The following is an 18140-nucleotide window of genomic DNA, read 5'->3' as shown; positions in this document are numbered from 1 at the left end:
ATTCTATGAGCGTCATTGTGTATGCTAAATAAAATGTAGTTGACTATGAAAAAGATCATGTTACCCTGTGGTGACATAATTTCCCCTGAACTTTTGGGACTGCATTCTTTGTGATCTCTGTGGCTGCATGGTATTCAGACGACATTGTTTCCAGTACAGTCCAAAGTGAAAATCAAGAGACTCTGACCAGGGAAGTATTCAAGCTGTGTTTGTTCTTAGAAGAAGGCAATAAAGTGCAGGACTTGCATTTTTCACAGTAGTCATAACACCCAGAGCCTAAGAAATGTCTTGTGTGGATTTCTAAGAAACTGGACCCTTTTTTTTTTCAAGATTACCAGTGATTATGAATAAGAAATGAAACTGTTGATTGTGAATTTGTGCGTCTCCCCCACATTTCCTCCTTCTGTTGTGTCATTTTAAAAAAAACTTCTTGAAGTGATATATATTAAGTGAACTCTACACTGATGAGTTAGATTAGATCTGGGCTTGGTGATCAGACCAGAGCAGTGATGTGATCTTTTTGGAAGGTAAGAGTCCGAGTTTCTTCTTCTCAGTTTCTGCTTCTCAGAGTCCATGCTTACTGAGAAGAAGAGATAAATAAATTAAACAAATGCATACATAAATCATGTCAGAGACCTTTAGACTCAACCTTATCTGGACTTTTTATTGAATCTAAGGAGCAAAAAATCTTCTTCGACATCGAACTAGTGCTTCCACTTAATAATACCACCTGTACCTACAGAGTCCAGCCATGTTTGGTATTCTTGCAGACACAGACGCATATCTTTTTAATCACACTGGCATTTGGTGTTTCAAGGGATTTTATATATGAATTATTTCCTTTACCTCTGTATTATATTTAAGTCTGTGTGTGGGGTTGTTTATGTATGTATGTATTTCGGATGGTTTGTTTAAATTTATTTTTGTACATGTAACTGACCACATTTCCTAAAATGCTTTTATGTCTGCACCTCTATTTGTGACATTGGCTATCAAAAATAAAATGAATTAAATGAAAGTAAATTAAACTGAGTAAGTGAATTGGATGTCACAAGAACAATGAACAGGCTGGATTATGCCTTAAAAAAGTGACAGTGTTATGCAAAAGTTTTACAACATAAATAAACATACGTCTTTGGAGAAAAAAACCCTTTTTTTTTCTTCTTATTTTAATTATTATTATTGTGTGCTTGTTGAACTTTGCGATGTTCCATTTAACGGTAGTAGTTTTGCATGTCAGCTGCGTCTCCGGTATGTGCAGCTACGCGCAGTTGAGAGGCGTACAGCTAGAGCAGCGTCTGCTGTCAGCTCTTCAGATTGAGCACAGTTAGCTCCCTGCTTAGCAAACACTGCTCACAGACATAACTACATGGACGAGTGACGCTGTGTAACATTCTAACGCCAATTTTTCTATGAAGCTGACCGGGCCGGGAGGAGAACCAGTCAGCGGGGCATTGTTTTCAGTCCGCACTTCACTGTGAGAGGACGGCGAGAGGACTGAAATTTGAGCTAACGTTGGTTAGCCGGCTAATGTTAGCTTCCCAGCGAAATGGTGAGTAGCGTTAGCTTGACTGCGCAGCTATTGTTACCCGGTGGCAACTGTTCAGTGGGTGGCTAGCCCTGCTAAGTGTTACCGTTAGCTAAGGCACTGTCAAGGGAGACTGTTTTCAGGGGGGTGGTCTGTTAAAGTGTATTGTCTTTGCCGATTTTTTTCCTAACATTTTCTGATCCTTTTGGGGGAAAATATGTTTTGTTAGCTTCCCACCTGTAACCGAAATGAAATCCTTGCAAAGATTCTACCCTTCAGCTAGAGACCTTTGCTGCCTCACTCCTTCTAGTTATAGCATCTAAATCCTAAAGCTAAGTTACAACTTAAACAGCTGTTTATTTCCTTGTCTGTATTGGTTTGGGGTTTTAGCTGTTGGCTCTAGAAGAAACCATCGAGCCGACCGACGTCTTAAGGCCTTGTCATGTATATTTTAACAGAACTAGATGTTTAGATTTTACTTTCCCTGAGGTGTCTTACATTTTCTTAAGTGCCGGAGACATCGTCTTATCACCAATCGCCGGGTTGTTGGTCGGGGAAATATGTAATTTTGTTTTGGTGGTGTGTTTTTTGTGACAGTTTTGTGTTATTGTTACGTTTGAACAAACGTTTCAGTGGATACAGCTCGCACTGGCAGGTTGTTTGGTGTATTGACAGCAATGCTTCAGGATTTCGGTCAACGCCTTACTTAATCTTTTGTATTCTCCACGTATATAACTTTTGCTTACATACCTTGTCGGAGATGGGCTTTTGTCTAAAGACTAAACCTGATAGACCAGTTGCTGCTACAATCTCAATACCAAACTTTCAGTGCATCATAAATCCATAATGTTATCAAAGTGTACTGAAACATTTACACAGCGGGGAACTGTTTGACAGGGTAACGATGTCAAGTTTTCCATCACATTATTATAGGTCTTGCAGCTTAGTTACCAAAAGCTTAACAAAAGCTGCAGTCACTGATTTGATCTAATTTAGTCTGGTATGAATTGCATTTGGCTGCTCGATTCATACAAACTAGTTAATCAGTTGACTTGCAAACTCAGTATGACCATAAAGTATTTATGCTAGGCTTGCAAAGGGAATTGATACCCAAAACAAACATGACCACAAAGGCAAATTTACCCGACGGTGTCCTTGTATGTCCTCTGTGTTGTGCCCAGTTAATTTGCAGGAGGGTTTTTTTTGTTGTTGTTTTGTGTTTTTAAAGCAACAGAATTCAGAAAGGGATATTAACCTTGGATCTTGTCAGGCATCTGTGTTAACCCGATCAAGTTCATGGTGGTCTTTTGTAGCTCATTTCTTTTCACTGGCATGAACAGCTATTATATCTCCCAGTGGATGATTTATTAATTTAATATATGACTAATTTAGCAAGCGTCTGCATGATTGTTTTTGCCAGCTTTATTTTGTCTCGGCTACGGCCAGAAATACTATACACCCTTGTCTTACATAAGGTCTAAAGTAGGTCTGTGTGTATTTCTAACACTACCATTTGGTAATATTGTATTTCAGGGCTATTTTGTGCAATGTTATTAATAGTATTTTCTCTTATCCTGTCATATCAATTCTATAATTGTTATGGGCTGTTAACTAATTAGGCCCAGAGGACGGCATGCCTCGTGTGCCAAATTTAGACCTTATGCCCTAATAACTTCTCTAAAAATGAACCCAACTGTTATATATTCTTAAACTCACTCTTGTGACTGCTGGTGATGTTTTCTTTTAACTGATTTGACCTTGGGTTTCTTTTTGTAAACCTAGGTGAGTCGTTTTACAGCTTTTTAGAAGTTCTCATTCAGTTTAACTCAGTTTAAATACTGCATTTTCAAGTGTAAAGGTTTTGCAATAACCTGATTGCTGGAACTGAAATGACTAATTTGATTACTTTTGCCTGCAGGCCTACAGGTGTATCCCAGATGATGTAAGGCACCTCTGCCTGTAGAGACCAAGATGACTGAAGTCCAGGCCACAGTGGAGTTCTCTGTGGAGCTCCACAAGTTTTACAATGTGGACCTGTTCCAGAGAGGGTGAGTTTTGTCTGAGTGTTTGGGAAAAGTAATTCCATGTTTTCTTCCTGGCATGAGTCTAAGATGGATTTTATCCATGACATGGATTTCCCCAGAATATATTTATCTACTTTTACAATGTGCTATGCTAAATATTGTTCAGCTGTGCTGGAATGTTTTTGAAGAAACCCGAACAAGCTTTGTCTTGCAGTTTGCATTAGAGAGGATCAGGAAGTGTTCTCTGAGTGTCCCAGCCAATGTAGGACACTTGGCAATGTTGTTCAGACCTTCAGGGCACTCACAAATGCTCTTGTACAGACAGTACAGAATATGCAAATCAGTACTTGACTATACTTTTTCAGATATGTAAATCTACCGCTTTGTTTTGATAATTGTTGTTATTACACCACAGTGATAATGGAGATAAAGACCATACTGTAAATGTATTTAAACTGTAATTTTTACAGTTTGTAAAAAGTACTCAGTAAAGAAGTTGAGTAACTTTTGAAGTCATGCAGTGAAGTATACCATGTGAATACAAATATGGAGGAGTTCCTCTTTTCTGACTCATTAAATTTGAATTTGCATCTTGATTATCATATTGCCGCTGGCGTGGTAAAATAGTTAAATGATCTACCGTTAATTGAAGCATGAGCATTGATGCTTTAGGATGCCTAAATATAGCATGCTGTGAATAACAATCAAAAATAACTTGAATAAACAAAAACAGATAAAGTTGTTTTTGCAAATGTGCTTAAATTTTGTAAAAGATAGCTGACTGTGGTACAGCAGAATAACATTTGATCTGGCACAGGTCGGCTACTTGGCTGTATTTGGTGATAATTTTAGAAACCAAATTAATTAGAGGTGGGAATCGCCCCACAATATGATATTATTACAACTTTAACATTTTACAGTTATGCAAAGTCACAGTATACGTGATTATACTATGAGTATTTCAGTAACATATGTTACTTATTAATCTGGCACAAAATGTGGAGGGGAAAAGAATCAATAACCAGGCAGCCACTTTTTTGGGGGGGCATTCAAGGGGATTGCTGTCCTATTATTACTCGTGTGACTGCGCCACTGCTTGCTCTGAATTAGGACGTAGCTTCGTCAAGCTTTGTGTCCAGTGTTGGAGGATTTTTTTTTCCCAGTTTAAAGTTATGTCGGGATGGTGGTGCATTAGATGAGCCCTCTTATTCATAATATCCCCAAAGTATTTTAATGTATTTATTAAAATACCAATATTTGGTGTCTCTAGAAATTGGTGATTGTATATTTTTGGTTGAATATATTGTTTTAACTACAGCATACTATGTATGTGCCAGACTGGATCTAAGTAGTAATGTAAAGGCAGAGCTTGAGGTCATCATGTCAGATTTAAGAGATACATTTATCATTTTTATGGGCTGAGCTCACTTAGCAGCATAGCACATATTGCTCTAAATAAACCACTTACTGGCTTTTATTGTCTTCATTTGGAAGCTTCAGTCCAACTTTCCCCTTTGACTTGAGCTGTTACTTCCTGGTCCCTAATACAATTCCTCGTGGCTCTGGGCAGGATGGTGTCCAAAGTTTCCGTCATCCTGCCAGTTTGGAATAATACACCCCATGCAGACATTCTTTTCTTTTTGTACACGTCCAGCGCTGTGCAACGTTTAATGGAAGCATAAGGAAGGAAGAAAAGTGACTTGTGTTTTTTAAGCTGCAGTTTTGATCTTTAACATCTGGAAATTATTTTTTATAACAGCACTGTAATGATATGTCCCAGTGCTGAGATAAAACTCCTGCCCAAAGCTCCTGACTCATCAGTGCTTTAAGAGCCTAGGTTTACTACATGAGTGACTGCAAAAGAAAGTGCTCATTATTCATTTATTAGAGGTGAAGTGTCCTTTTACAAGTTGAAGCACTTGTAGCTAACCTGTGCGGTTTGTTCCCCTTTTACAGCGTGTCTAATAATGTTCACCAAGCACGTAGAGCTGTCTTTCATGGATGTCTTCATTTTAGCTCTTTACTACTAGTGGGCTTTTAAAGGTTTAAAAACCTGAATCGTTTTTGCTGAACTGAGCAGTCGTTGTTATATTTCCGGCCTGCTTATAGAATAAAATGTCTGGGTGTTCATCAGACGTTAATGAAGGTGGTCTCTGCCTGTGCAGCAAGGCTATCAAAACTTGTTGTGTGCAGGGGAGGTTGTCAAATGTCATCTTTATCAGGGAAAGAGGTAAAAGATTTCTATGTATTTACAGGTTCTACCAGCTGCGTGCCAGTCTTAAGGTGCCACCCCGCGTCCCACACAAGGTTGAGGCCAGTCTACTTCACCCAGGAGGTAAGTTCTTTAAAATGTGGTATGTAAATGATGAATGATAACATCATGCAGAATACTAAAGACAAAGTGTGATTGATTGGGAAGCAAAATGTGGTCTGTAATGTCTCTGTCATGAAAAGGCAATATTTTATTAATACATTTGCCTAATTTGATATAGTAACTAAAATATGTATTCAAAAGTTGCATTAATATTGGTAAACCCGAAGCAGTGACTGTTCTCAGATTTTTCCTAATTAAAGCCATTAAATAAGGCTTTGGTAGCCTGCAGTATGCATTAAGTAGTACATGGCTAATTTTCATATCAGAGGGCTCGATTTATACCTGTAACTGTATAGGTGATGTTGATTAACTTTTGCTAAAAAGTCAGGTAGACTTGGTGTATGTTATACCATTTTTATTCTCAGTGTTTATCTAAGGTTTTGTTTATCTGCCTTAGAAAATGTAACTGTTGTTTAATACAAAACATTTGTGTCAGACATATAGGGTCCTCGGTAGGGGATAGGTGTTTTGATTTCAGTTTTATCTTTATTTTGTAAAATTGTTGTTAGGACCAAATCTGCCACTGCAACTACAGACATAAGATATATCTTGTGACATAATTTACAATGTAGATTGTAGAGATACCATTACATGCATGGTGTTAGTGTTTCTAACGATAATAGAAACACTATTATCTTTAGAAATAGTAATGTTAGGGCAGGATAGGTTATAATTCTTTAATGATAATTTTTCATGGACCCGCAATTAATCATCATAGTTTTGTCTAGGCTCTGATCTGGCGTTTCCTGCATCAGTCCAAGATGACGTCATCTGCAGCAAAACGTTCCAGATCCTGTATAAAAATGAAGAGGTTGTTGTCAATGATGTCCTGCTCTTCAAAGTGATGATGCTGCTTGATGAAAAGAGGGTACGTTTAGAAAATAAATATGTTGTTTTTACTTATACAAGGCATTTATTTATTACAGTGTATTTGCCAATACGTCACATGAAGCAGAACCGGCTGTTGCACAGCTAAATATAGTCGGCGTTAAAGGTTTCTTGTTTTTCTGTATCGGATACTGTTGTGTCTGTGGTTTATGAAACTGAGAGCGAGTCCTCCATACAAACATCTACCATCTGGAGTTGCGCTTCCCTATTCTGTGTTTCAGGAAAGGGGGAAAAAAAGCAGCTGAAATGTGGATGTTGAGTAAGATTTCTTTCTTCTTTTTTTCCCTCCCTGCAGAGAGGAAAATCAAAATAAATGTGCAACAAACATGCAAAGAGGTTGTAATAAAACATTTTTAACAAATTTTGTCAATTTTGTCTTGTTAATTTAATATGCATTTATATTAAAGAAATTGTCTTAACGGGCAAAAACATTTTTGTCATATTAGGAATCATAGACTCATTGTCCTAACTATAAAGTAAAATCTAAAGAGTTAGTGTGGAACATGTTTTTGGTAGAAATGCTGGGTAATTCCTCCTTCAGACACAGGAGCACAATTTGGAAGTCCAGATGCTGCCTTCAGCCAAAAGCAGTACAGTATGAGCATGATGCGTCTGCAGAATATCACAGAAATGGAGACAAAGAGATTTTTCTTTCTTACTCACCCAAAGCAGTGCAGCTGTCAGAATGAATGTCTTCTCTGAAATTGCTTCTAACTTATTTGTGCCACTTTGCTTTTCCAGTGAATAAACAGATATGTGGAGTTTAGTGCATTCTGTTAGAACAGCAGAAACTGTTTTGACACCTGGTGTGCTCTTGGGGCATAGGTCAAACAAACAAACGGTTTCAAAATGTATTAGACTTATTAGAGTTGATACCATCAAATTACAAAAAAACATCTTGGTAGCTTCAAATCAGCCCGGCACATGTTGCTTTTTGCACGCAGGCTTTGAAGTTCACTATTTAACCACCAATTACTGTTTTTCATTCTCTTCAGGTAGAAGAGTCCCTCAATGATATGGATTTCCAGCTCTTCTTGGATTTATATTTCACAGATGGTGATTACACGTAGGTGTTGAAATATTTCGTGTGCATTATACAGTGTTTTATAATTTTGACATTTGCATCTCTTATGCAAATAAGGCACTTCTAAGGTTCTTTATTATATAATTTATGCAGGCCAGATGATCCAAACTCTCTACAGAATATCAGTGGTCGCACACTTCGTTTGCACTTTAGCCTTCAGCGAGGCATCCACCAACACATCAATGTCATGTTTGACTACTTCCACCTGTCTGTCATCTCGGTAGCCATCCATGCCTCCCTTGTGGCACTACATCAGCCCCTTATCAGGTCAGACAAGGGGTGATTTACCTTACTGAAAATTCAAGCACAGCTCTTGAAGCTCTTACATGATTTTATGATGTCATTTGGCTTTGCTGTATGCAGCAAACTTCAACATAATGCCTTTTTAAAATTGTTTTTAAACATGCCACAAGATTGTCTGTTTGAAGCAGTTAAGATAACTTATGACTTTGGGTTAGAATTAAATATAAAGTAGTCAAAAGCTTACTAAAATCTTGTGGTGACTGCATGAGTTTGACTTCAGCGTCTCTTTTCCTAGTTTACCTCGACCCGTCAAATCTACATGGCTTAACCGCAATGCTCCAGCACAGAGCAAAGACTCAGTCATCCCACCTCTGGAGAATGTCGTGTTTGGCAGCACTTATGTCAAGCAAGTATCGCCAGATGTAAGTGGTCTTGTCTTATAGCAAACCAAATGTATCTGGAAATATTTGCTTTATTTGTAGATGATTGTGCACCTCAGAGTTGATCTAAAAGATGCCTTTTTTTGTATTGTGTTGTTCCACAAATAGTACAAAGACTGCATTAAGTGAAGTAAAAAATGACTGCAATCTAGTACTCAGTGTGCAATATGTTGTGGAACCCTAGTTATATTCTTATAAGGAAGAAAATGTAGACTTTGATTATTATGTTGACACAGTGGTGAATTTCACAGCTCTACACATCAGTCTACACTTGCAGTTCCCCTCATCACTCCACTAATATGCAGCATGGGGATAACCCATCGACACATTTGACAACAAGGTGTACAGCAGCCACTGTAAAGTAACTATTATAAGGAAAACAAATGCCTGGAAGTAACTCAGAATAATCTGTTATGATTCATAGTGCTCTGTGGAGGTACTGTAACACCAGAGTAATGAGGCATTTTTAAATCATTTTCTTTCTAGAATAATTCTTTGAGGATGTTATACATCAGTCAAATGCTCTACCAACCCTAAAAACAGGTGCCTCTAAATTCTCTTCATGGGCACTTTTTTGAGTAGTAAAACTTGAAATAGAGGCAACAAATGTATATTTTTTCCCCCCTATGTCCAAGAGTTTCTGTTTTGGCAGTGGCTAATGAGCGAATTATCTACAATGTTAAGGTAATAATAATGTTCACAGAGTTGTTGTTTTTTTGTTTTTTTTATAGCATTTTCTTTCCCATTTTTGTTCCTCAGGGCAGGACATTCTTGGTATCTGACCAGTGTCTGCAGCATGCCTTCACTCTGCACCATAACCTTTGCTCCAATCTCCTAATAGCCTACCAGGGCCTCTTTGGTTACTTCACCTCCATTACTAAGGACCTGCCCTCCTCTCATCGTATGGAATTAGGTATGCAGCATTGTGCATTAATATCAGCATCAACAGTGTTGTTACTGCAAGCTGTAAAGCAATGCATTATCCCTAAATACAAGACTTAATTAAATAAGAATTTATATTTATTTTTGCACTCTTTTTAAACTTATAGCCTCTGAGGAAAAAAAACATTTTCTCAGAGTTACGCACAATTAAATATAATACTTATAGCTTCTTAATCATTGTTTTTGCAATCAGTGGACTGTCATTGTTTTGTTTTTCTTTTGTGTTTGCTGTGTCCAAATTTATTGTGAGGCCATATCATTTCACTTGATCCTTACACATTATCACATTAAGCCCTTTAAACTGACTGCACAAGCAGCTTACTGAGTTGTTTTAGAGATCTAATCAGGTGATCTTAGTTCATTATACTTACAACACTTGCTTCCAGTAGGGAAGTCTGGTAACCAGTAGATTAAAGCCAGACACAACTCACTGTTGTAATTATGGCTTGGGAAACCCAATCCACACAACTGGCAGATAGTAACCCATCCTAGGGGAAAAAATAATGAAAAAGGTTAAACATGACTATATGTGCAATTTTACTAGCCAAGCCCAGCATGCAAGTCCTTTATGAGCGAGTACTCAGAAGACCCTATCCCCGAAGTCAAAGGCACGTCTACATAGGTATGTCCCAAAGTACTGTACCTCAACTCCGCTTGCTTTTTTCCCGCTTTTTTTTTTTTTCTTTTCACTTCACTTTCCTCCTTGTTGAAAACACCATGGCCTCTGTATAACCCACTCTTTAGAAGCAAAATAAGCTACTGTAACCTTTTTAATTTCTGTATACTCATCCTTTCTTTCCACCTTAATAACCAGGCTTTGGACGAAGAGTTTCATAACACATTTAAAAATACTTTCTTATACTTTTCTCTGATAAAACTTTCTTAATGTGGTCGGATTACAAGGTCAGAAGATTTCTGTATGATTAAATAACTTGTTGAATTTGCTTCCTCAGAACAACTTGACTTAGAGGCCCGTCTGACTGAGTTATGTGAACAAGTCAAGGTAAGGCCTGTTCATTTCTGTTGTGTGTGTGGGGTATTTTGTTTTTTTGTGGGGGTTTTTTTTTGGGGGGGGTTGCATAGAAAGCTTTATTTGCTGTAGGATGGGAATCTTTTGTTATACCAAATGGCTCAAGGTGTGTCAGCAAATTATTAAGATACCATTGCGTCTGTGGCATTTGTGAGCAGGCATTGTGTTGCTTCTGAGTTGATTGAATAGCATTTGAAACTGAAAGTATTTCATATTTATGTAGATCAGATAACCAGTCTTTTGCAGTTTGCTCCCTCAAATCCGGCCCAGATAGTTGTGCCCTCTCTGCATTAAAAGTAATAGAGCATGTTTTGTACGTTTTGTGAGCTTTTTGAGTATATTGTGATTGTACATTTTGAAACTTGCTTTTAGTTTATTGCTAACTTGAGCCCCCTGATGGTTGACTTGTATGTTTGTACTTATAGCAAAAAGCAGAGTCACCTGATGAGCTGGCAGAACTAGTTAATATGAACCTGGCTCAACTCTGCTCTCTGCTCATGGCTCTCTGGGGACAATTCCTAGAGGTTGTGTCCCTGCAGGAGCATGTTGCAGCCATACTAGCTGTGGAGCATCATACACTAAGAGTGAGTTCAACTTTTTAAACCTACTAAACATTTTGCTAGATATCTGCTAGTGGTGATAATCTTTACTGTTTTGATCCAGAACTATTCTCTTACCTCCACAGTATAGACTGAATTCTTATTTTATACTGTTATTACAGGTCAGGCGGTTTGCTGAGGCTTTCTTTTGTCTTGAACATCCAAGACAATCCGCACTGGCATATCAGGAGTTACAGTAAGTCAAGTTGGCATGCGTGCCTTGATTGTGAAATGTAGCATTCCTTTTATCAGGCCTGGACCAGTACTTACTTGCCTGACATACTATAACTTTTCTCTATTTGAGTTGTTGTCTGCTTTTTTTTTCTTTTTCTTTCTGCTCCCTCCTTCAGTGCTCACAGTCACCAACAGATGACTAATGCGGTCAAAAGCTCCAGCTACTTCTTGTCTTTGCCTCCACTTCCAGTGGAATGTGCTGACCTGGATGGTGATGTTAGCTCACTACCAATCATCTTTGAGGATAGATACCTGGACTCTATCACTGAAGGTCAGTAAAATTGTTTTGATTATTTTGTTTAATTAGGTATGTTTCTGATTTTTAAATATATTTATATTTTTGTTTTGTGTCCTTTTGGGGCTTTTTTTTGTTGTTTTTTGGTTTAACTTGGTTGAATCTTGAAGATCGGGATGGACCCTGGCTGGGCATGCACAATACAAGGACTGGCTCAGCTTCTGCTAAAACAGACAAGCCTAATGCAAAGGACCTCAGTGCAGCAGCCAGCCCAATACCTGAGTCACGATGTGCCCCTGTGGATAACCCCTGGCCTGACAACTGTGATCCACCACCTAAGTCCAAAGGCAAGTCAGTCAAACTGAAGAAAAATTCAAAGGCTGAAAACTCTAAGAAGCTGATTAGACAAGGCTCTAAAGACTCTGTGGTTTTGGTGGGCTATAAGAACCTCAAAGCTCCCTATGGTGCCAGCAGCTCAAAGTACAAAGAAGGGGAAGTTGCCCTTAACCAAGCTGAGGAACAAGGTACTTTACTGGGGGACACAACTAGTCATTTAAGGACTAATGCCAGTTCTGTTTTCGACTCTGTTGTCACATCAGTACATTCTGGAAACCGTGCTGATGATGCTGTTGTGGACAATAATGTAACTAATGCTGCTTGTCAGAAAGGTATTTTTACAAATCCTACAATCTTGGACACTCAGAGTAATCCCCAGGCGGGTACTGGGGCTGTTGCTACATGTAACCAACCGATTCCAAAAGACAAACAAGACCACAGTGGCCAAAAGATGCCACAATGGTCTGCTGGACTAAAACAAAATGAGGTGGAAGGAAGTAACAAGGACCCATACCAACATGATAAAGTAATGGCTCTACCATGTCAGGCTGAAGGAAGAGTCAACAGTAATATTCCTGAGATTACCCAGACAGACCTCTGTTACTCACAACAGTCTTTTGTGGAATCTGTATTTGAAAGGCCAAGTAAAGAGACAGCGCAGCGCAGCCAGTCCTGTGTAGTCTCAGTACAGGTAAAGAGTGATTGTATCCGACTAACAGACGGAGGAGCCCCCAGTGCTTCATCTCGCCTCTCAGACTCAGGCATTGAAAGTGAGCCCAGCTCCTTTGCCACTCAGCTTGTTCTAGGACAAAACACCTGTGCTGGCGTATGTGTTGGGGAATCAGGTGTTGCTGTGGCCCCACAGCCTGAGAGGGCCCTCCAGAGTTCTGCACCACGACCTGTTCAGCATAGCACAGTGCAGAAGCCTGGAGGGGCTGGAGAAATTCTGTACCCAGAAAGCATCAGCGCTGTCAGTGGAGTCCAGTCATCTCTCACTTCCATCAACTCCTTGCCTTCAGATGATGAAGGTGAAGGCTCCTCTAGGGCCTCCAGTGGAGCTGAAGTCCGTGGCAGGAAATCGAGCATCTTGGTGCAGGAGCAGAGTTTAGTCTTTTCTGGAGATATCAGCGGACGGCCTGATGCTGCCTGCAAACCTGACACTGTTACAGGGGATTCCCAACTTGGAAAGCCTTCTTTGGATTTGGAAACAGACCCCAAATTAATATGTATTTCTGACTTGGGACTACAGGAAGCAGCCAGCTCTGGATATAAGGAGTCCCGTAGTGAACCTCATACAGCCTGCCCTTCCAGTAACTCTGCCACCACCAGTAGCACTGACCTGGTAAAACGTGGAATGGTTGAAAACTACTTCGGCTCATGCTCTAGCACAGATGTGTCTGAGATCAGCCCTATAGAAACATCTGCTATCACACTGGGAATTCAGGCAGGACCACAGGTTGAGGAGGATGAGGATGAGACGGAGCATGAGATGATAGAGAATGGTTACTATGAGGAAGGTGACGGCTACGCTTTTGTGAATGGTGTTGCTGATGATGAGCAGGTTGGGGATGCAGCTGCTCAAGAGACAAATCTTTCATTTGAACAACTTGGCATTGGCTACCTCCATGAAACAAAAGATTTATCAAAAGCTCCGATCTGCTCAAACATAACCGCCAGCAGTGTTGGATATAGCTTCGGAAGACCTCCTTATTCAGCCACTTCCCTTTCTTCAAGCTTGCAGTGGTATGAGTGCGCACCCACACCACAGATGAAAGCGTGAGTCATCTTTTTTTCTTTTTTCTTTTTAAAATATCACTTAATGTCTTCAGGCACACACTTGTCAAATTTCACACGTTACAGATAAATATTCATCCACCTGTGGCTTTTGGGGTTTTTTTGTGCAGGTTTATTAAGGCCAAGGAAGAAATGAAGCAGCTAAAGCTTCCTGGGTTCTTGTACAGCGAGGTGCCTGAGCTGGCATCCACTGTGCCCTATTTCAGCATGGAGGAAGATGAAAGCTGTGAAGAAGGCATCCATCTCATAGTCTGTGTCCATGGCCTGGATGGTAAGAAAAAGTTCTGAGAGTTGCTTTTGAAATCAGTTTGCTTTTTTATTAAAAAATTAATGGATGCATTTTGTTCCCTTTATTGCTGCAGGTAACAGTGCAGACCTCAGACTTGTGAAGACCTACCTGGAGCTTGGACTGCCTGGTGCTCGTATAGACTTTCTAATGTCGGAGAGGAATCAGGTATAGATATGAAAATAAACCTGGAAAATGTTTTTTTGGGGTTTTTTGCGTTGTTTATTTAATACTATTTTTATCTGCAGAATGACACCTTTGCTGACTTTGAGTCAATGACAGACCGACTGCTGGATGAAATAGTCCAGTACATTCAGATATACAACCTTACAGTGTCAAAGATAAGGTAATGCATTCTGTTAATCCAAATCTAATATCATAACATAATTATTAAGAAATTGCTTGTATTTTATTGAACTTAGATTTAAGTTGGTGATTCAGTTAACTGATTTCCAAAAGCATGTCTAATGCTGTTAAAGTATGTCAGTGAAAGTGTTCCATTTTAATGTTGTTTGCTGTCTTTACATTTTTATTTTTTTATTTTTTATCGATGTATCCTTTGCAGCTTTGTCGGTCATTCGCTGGGAAACCTCATAGTCCGCTCAGTGCTGACCAGACCCAGGTTTAAATGTTACCTGAACAAGCTACACACTTTTCTTTCCCTTTCCGGGCCTCACCTGGGGACACTATACAACAGCTCTGCTCTGGTGAATACAGGTGAACGTCAGAAGAGTTGACTGTATTTTCAGAGATTCCATATTTTAGTCAGCTTATTGGTAGCTGATGTTTTCTGTTTATTTATTTTTGTGTGTGTGTTTTGTCTCTTTTGTCATAGTGATGGATCCTGTTAAATAACTAATATAACTTCGTTTTTAGGCCTTTGGTTCATGCAGAAGTGGAAAAAGTCTGGGTCACTTTTGCAGCTGACATGTCGTGATCACTCTGATCCTCGCCAAACTTTCCTCTATAAGCTCAGCAAGAAATCTGGTAAGCTTTTTTTTTTTTTTTTTTTTTTTTTCTCTTTAAATTAATTTTTAATTTAATTAATTTAATTTTTTTTAAATTTAAACCAGATGTTTTCGCTTGTATATTTGGAAGATCAGATTTATATATATATATATATATATAAACCTTATACTCATACATCTTTCTAGGTTTGCAGTTTTTCAAGAATGTGGTGCTAGTGGGGTCACTGCAGGATCGCTATGTTCCCTATCATTCTGCTCGAATAGAAATGTGCAAAACTGCATTAAAGGACAAACAAACAGGTGGGTTGAAACTAGATCCTTGCTATGTGACTTGCAAGTTCAAGATGTCTGGTAAATGCAGAAGAAAAGTAAGAAAGCCTGAAAAGCTGAGACTTAAAGGCTCAGACAATTACACTGCACACTTATTGTTCAACCATGTAGTGTAGTTTCCCTCGAATGTGTGACCTTCAGTTCCGGTTGTGTGTTTAGACAGTGACTAAACTATTTTTGGCCTTTTTTCTTTTTTTTCTCTCAAATGATTTCTCCTTTCTTCCTCATTTTCAGAATTTTTTACATCCTTTTTCCTTTTATGTCTTTTTTGTACATAAAGAAATAAAGAATAAATTATGATTTCTAATTGATGTTGGCAAACTAATGCTAATCTATACACTGCTCAAAAATTAAAGGAACACTAATCAGAGCATCAAGTCACTTAACTTAAACTTCTGTGGCATTGATATTGATCTGGTCAGCTAACTAGCGGGGGGGGGGGGTTGTTAATCAGTTTCAGCTGCTTTGGTGTTGACAACAAATTAACAGGTGCCCCAGAGGGCTAACAATGAGACAACCCCTAAAAGGGAGTGTTTTTAAATTTTAAAGATGAGGAGAGACATTTTTTTCCCTCTTCTTTTCTGACTTTTTTTTCCTACCATTTTTTTTTGCGTTTGGTTAGGGTCAGTGTCACTACTGGTAGCATGAGGATACAGATGTTAGTCCAAATCCTCTTATAAGGTACATCAATATGTGCCATTGCCGGAAGGTTTGCTGTCTCTTCCAACACAGTCTCGAGAGCATAGAGGAGATTCCAGGAAATGGCTACTCTTGGAGAGCTGGACAAGGTCTTATAAGGTCCTTAATCCATCAGCAGGATTTGTATCGGTTTCTTTGTGCAAAGAGGAACTGGATGAACACTGGCAGAGCCCTACAAAATACCTAAAGCAGGCCACTGGGATGAATGTCCGATGCTGCGTGGTTGCACCTTAGACTGTCCAAGAGCTCAGGGATGCACCGGTCCAGTTTTAGAAGAGGATCCCCCAGGACATCATCTGTCATCTTAATAGGAGCACGACTCGACATTGCCAGACATGAATAACAACATAATTGGGAAATACAAACTACTTGAGTACCATTTTTGAGTTGCTCTAATTAAATTCTGGCAAATAGACTAGTCTGCTGCATTGTTTTGTTTGTTTTAGTTTAAGTTCCAGGGGGTCCATGAACTCAACCCAGATTTCATTTACATCGAATAATGTGACATCCTTTCACAATACCTGGTCCATATCAGTATAGATATCAGAAAGATTTTTTTCCCCATTGTGATCTGAAAAGTTCCGGGTTTTTTTTTTGTTTTTTGTTTTTTTTTTGTTGTTTATTTCCTGGGTTTTTTTGAGCAGTGTATGATTCTACACTATGATTCTCCTGTCTTTTTAAAAGTAAATGACTATAACCAACCTCTTTGGTCTTGCTTACACCAGGTCCTGTGTACGCTGAGATGATTGAAAACTTGCTGCTGCCAGTGCTTCAGAACAAAGACTGCAATCTAGTGCGATATGATGTCATTCACGCCCTGCCCAACACAGCCAACTCCCTTATCGGCCGGGCTGCTCACATCGCCGTCCTCGACTCTGAGATCTTCCTGGAGAAGTTCTTCCTTGTTGCAGGCCTCAAGTTCTTTCAGTAGAACTGCGACAGATTCAGACATTTGGCTGGACAAGAGGAATGTGGAGCGTATACCTCAACGCAGCTAAATTTTATTCTGATTATAGTATCTGGATTATCTCTTTGTTTTTAAATGCATATAACTTTTTTTAATTATCATTCATATAAGGAAAATTGTGGTTTCTGTCTGATGATGTTGGAATCAGTGGTTATGGATCTTGTTATTTTTATTTTTCTACTACTTCCTTTTTTTCTTTTTTTTTTCTTTGGAGGGGTGGTTAAATTATTTCCCCTCCTCATATGCTATATTTTCAGTGTTATTTATGTGCTTTGTTTTTACTTAAAACATTGTTTTACTCCAAGTTATTCAGTTAATTTTAGATGCTGAACTGGAAATGTAGCTGCTACAAAAAAGAAATGGCTGTTTTGGTGAGCTGACCCAAGTCAATTCTGCACGTACTGTCCTCACCATTGCAAATGATTTTTTTTCCACCAAATTTAAGAGACACTGCATTGATTTGCACCACAACTACATTTTACAAGCTTTTGTACTAAAAATGGTCATTTGTACAAGTTACTTTTTTTATCAACAATTTTCCATCATTTTTAATGGCAAAGATTGCATTTGAAATAGGATTGTTTCTCAGCCTTGGCTTTGGTTGAAATCTTTATGCTGTCTCTAACAGTTACAGCATTCTGCGCATTTGCCCAGCCTGGCGTTGGGAGCGTAAAGCTTTGCCGACAACATGACATTTGATTACGGGGTTTTAAGCAATGATCATGATTCAGGAAACGCACGTGTTGGTAATATGAACCTTTTATCGAAAGCACTTGGTTAATCATTTGGTGATTATTTATGTTTAAACTGGAAATGTTGGTTGAAACTGAGAAATGTTTCTTGGACAGTTGTTTATATATCATCATAATGTAACATTAAATATGCATACTATGAAGTATGTATACGACTTGTCTTTTTTTCTGGAGTTCATTTCAGGAATTGGGAGCGTTGTCACTCCTAAGCATTTGGTGCATGTAGGCAAAATCTCTGAAATGTCAATCAGTAAGTAATACATCCTTATCTGCTAAATTTGATTAAGAGTAGGGTTGTGTAGCATATTATTTTAATTTTAACCTTTATGTGCAACTTGTTCTTTTTCGATTGTGTTCATTGATCGTATTCAATGCAGTGCCAGCAAT

At 38.7% G+C, this 18140-nt stretch overlaps 1 protein-coding gene across 2 annotated transcripts; it reads left to right on the top strand.

Moving 5' to 3' along the window:
- The first annotated feature begins 1271 nt into the window (after nucleotides 1-1271).
- Nucleotides 1272-17896, top strand: fam135a (family with sequence similarity 135 member A). Of its 2 annotated transcripts, XM_080869769.1 has the most exons (21): nucleotides 1272-1552; nucleotides 3447-3576; nucleotides 5808-5887; nucleotides 6655-6794; nucleotides 7810-7880; nucleotides 7992-8165; nucleotides 8437-8563; nucleotides 9341-9494; nucleotides 10068-10145; nucleotides 10477-10526; nucleotides 10979-11137; nucleotides 11275-11348; nucleotides 11503-11657; nucleotides 11792-13733; nucleotides 13862-14022; nucleotides 14114-14205; nucleotides 14286-14383; nucleotides 14603-14754; nucleotides 14914-15024; nucleotides 15192-15305; nucleotides 16760-17896. In XM_080869769.1, exons 2-21 carry the CDS (start codon nucleotides 3500-3502, stop codon nucleotides 16963-16965), a joined length of 4215 nt encoding a protein of 1404 aa, XP_080725895.1. In that variant the 5' UTR covers nucleotides 1272-1552; nucleotides 3447-3499; the 3' UTR covers nucleotides 16966-17896. The 2 variants fall into 2 exon arrangements, with proteins under 2 accessions (XP_080725895.1, XP_080725896.1); XM_080869770.1 differs by lacking the exons at nucleotides 1272-1552; nucleotides 3447-3576; nucleotides 5808-5887; nucleotides 6655-6794 and adding an exon at nucleotides 6819-7073.
- The last annotated feature ends 244 nt before the right edge of the window (nucleotides 17897-18140 follow it).

The sequence above is a fragment of the Rhamphochromis sp. 'chilingali' genome (assembly GCF_963969265.1).
Source record: "Rhamphochromis sp. 'chilingali' genome assembly, chromosome: 20".
In the NCBI taxonomy this organism is placed as follows: domain Eukaryota; kingdom Metazoa; phylum Chordata; class Actinopteri; order Cichliformes; family Cichlidae; genus Rhamphochromis; species Rhamphochromis sp. 'chilingali'.
This window is presented reverse-complemented; position numbering and strand designations above follow the sequence as displayed.

Bases quoted from the DNA above. Each gene is read 5' to 3' on its own strand.
- fam135a (XM_080869769.1), top strand. From the start codon at position 3,500: ATGACTGAAGTCCAGGCCACAGTGGAGTTCTCTGTGGAGCTCCACAAG. The intron at 7,881-7,991 runs GTAGGTGTTGAA...TAATTTATGCAG, and splicing joins TTCACAGATGGTGATTACAC to GCCAGATGATCCAAACTCTC. The intron at 11,658-11,791 runs GTCAGTAAAATT...TGAATCTTGAAG, and splicing joins CCTGGACTCTATCACTGAAG to ATCGGGATGGACCCTGGCTG.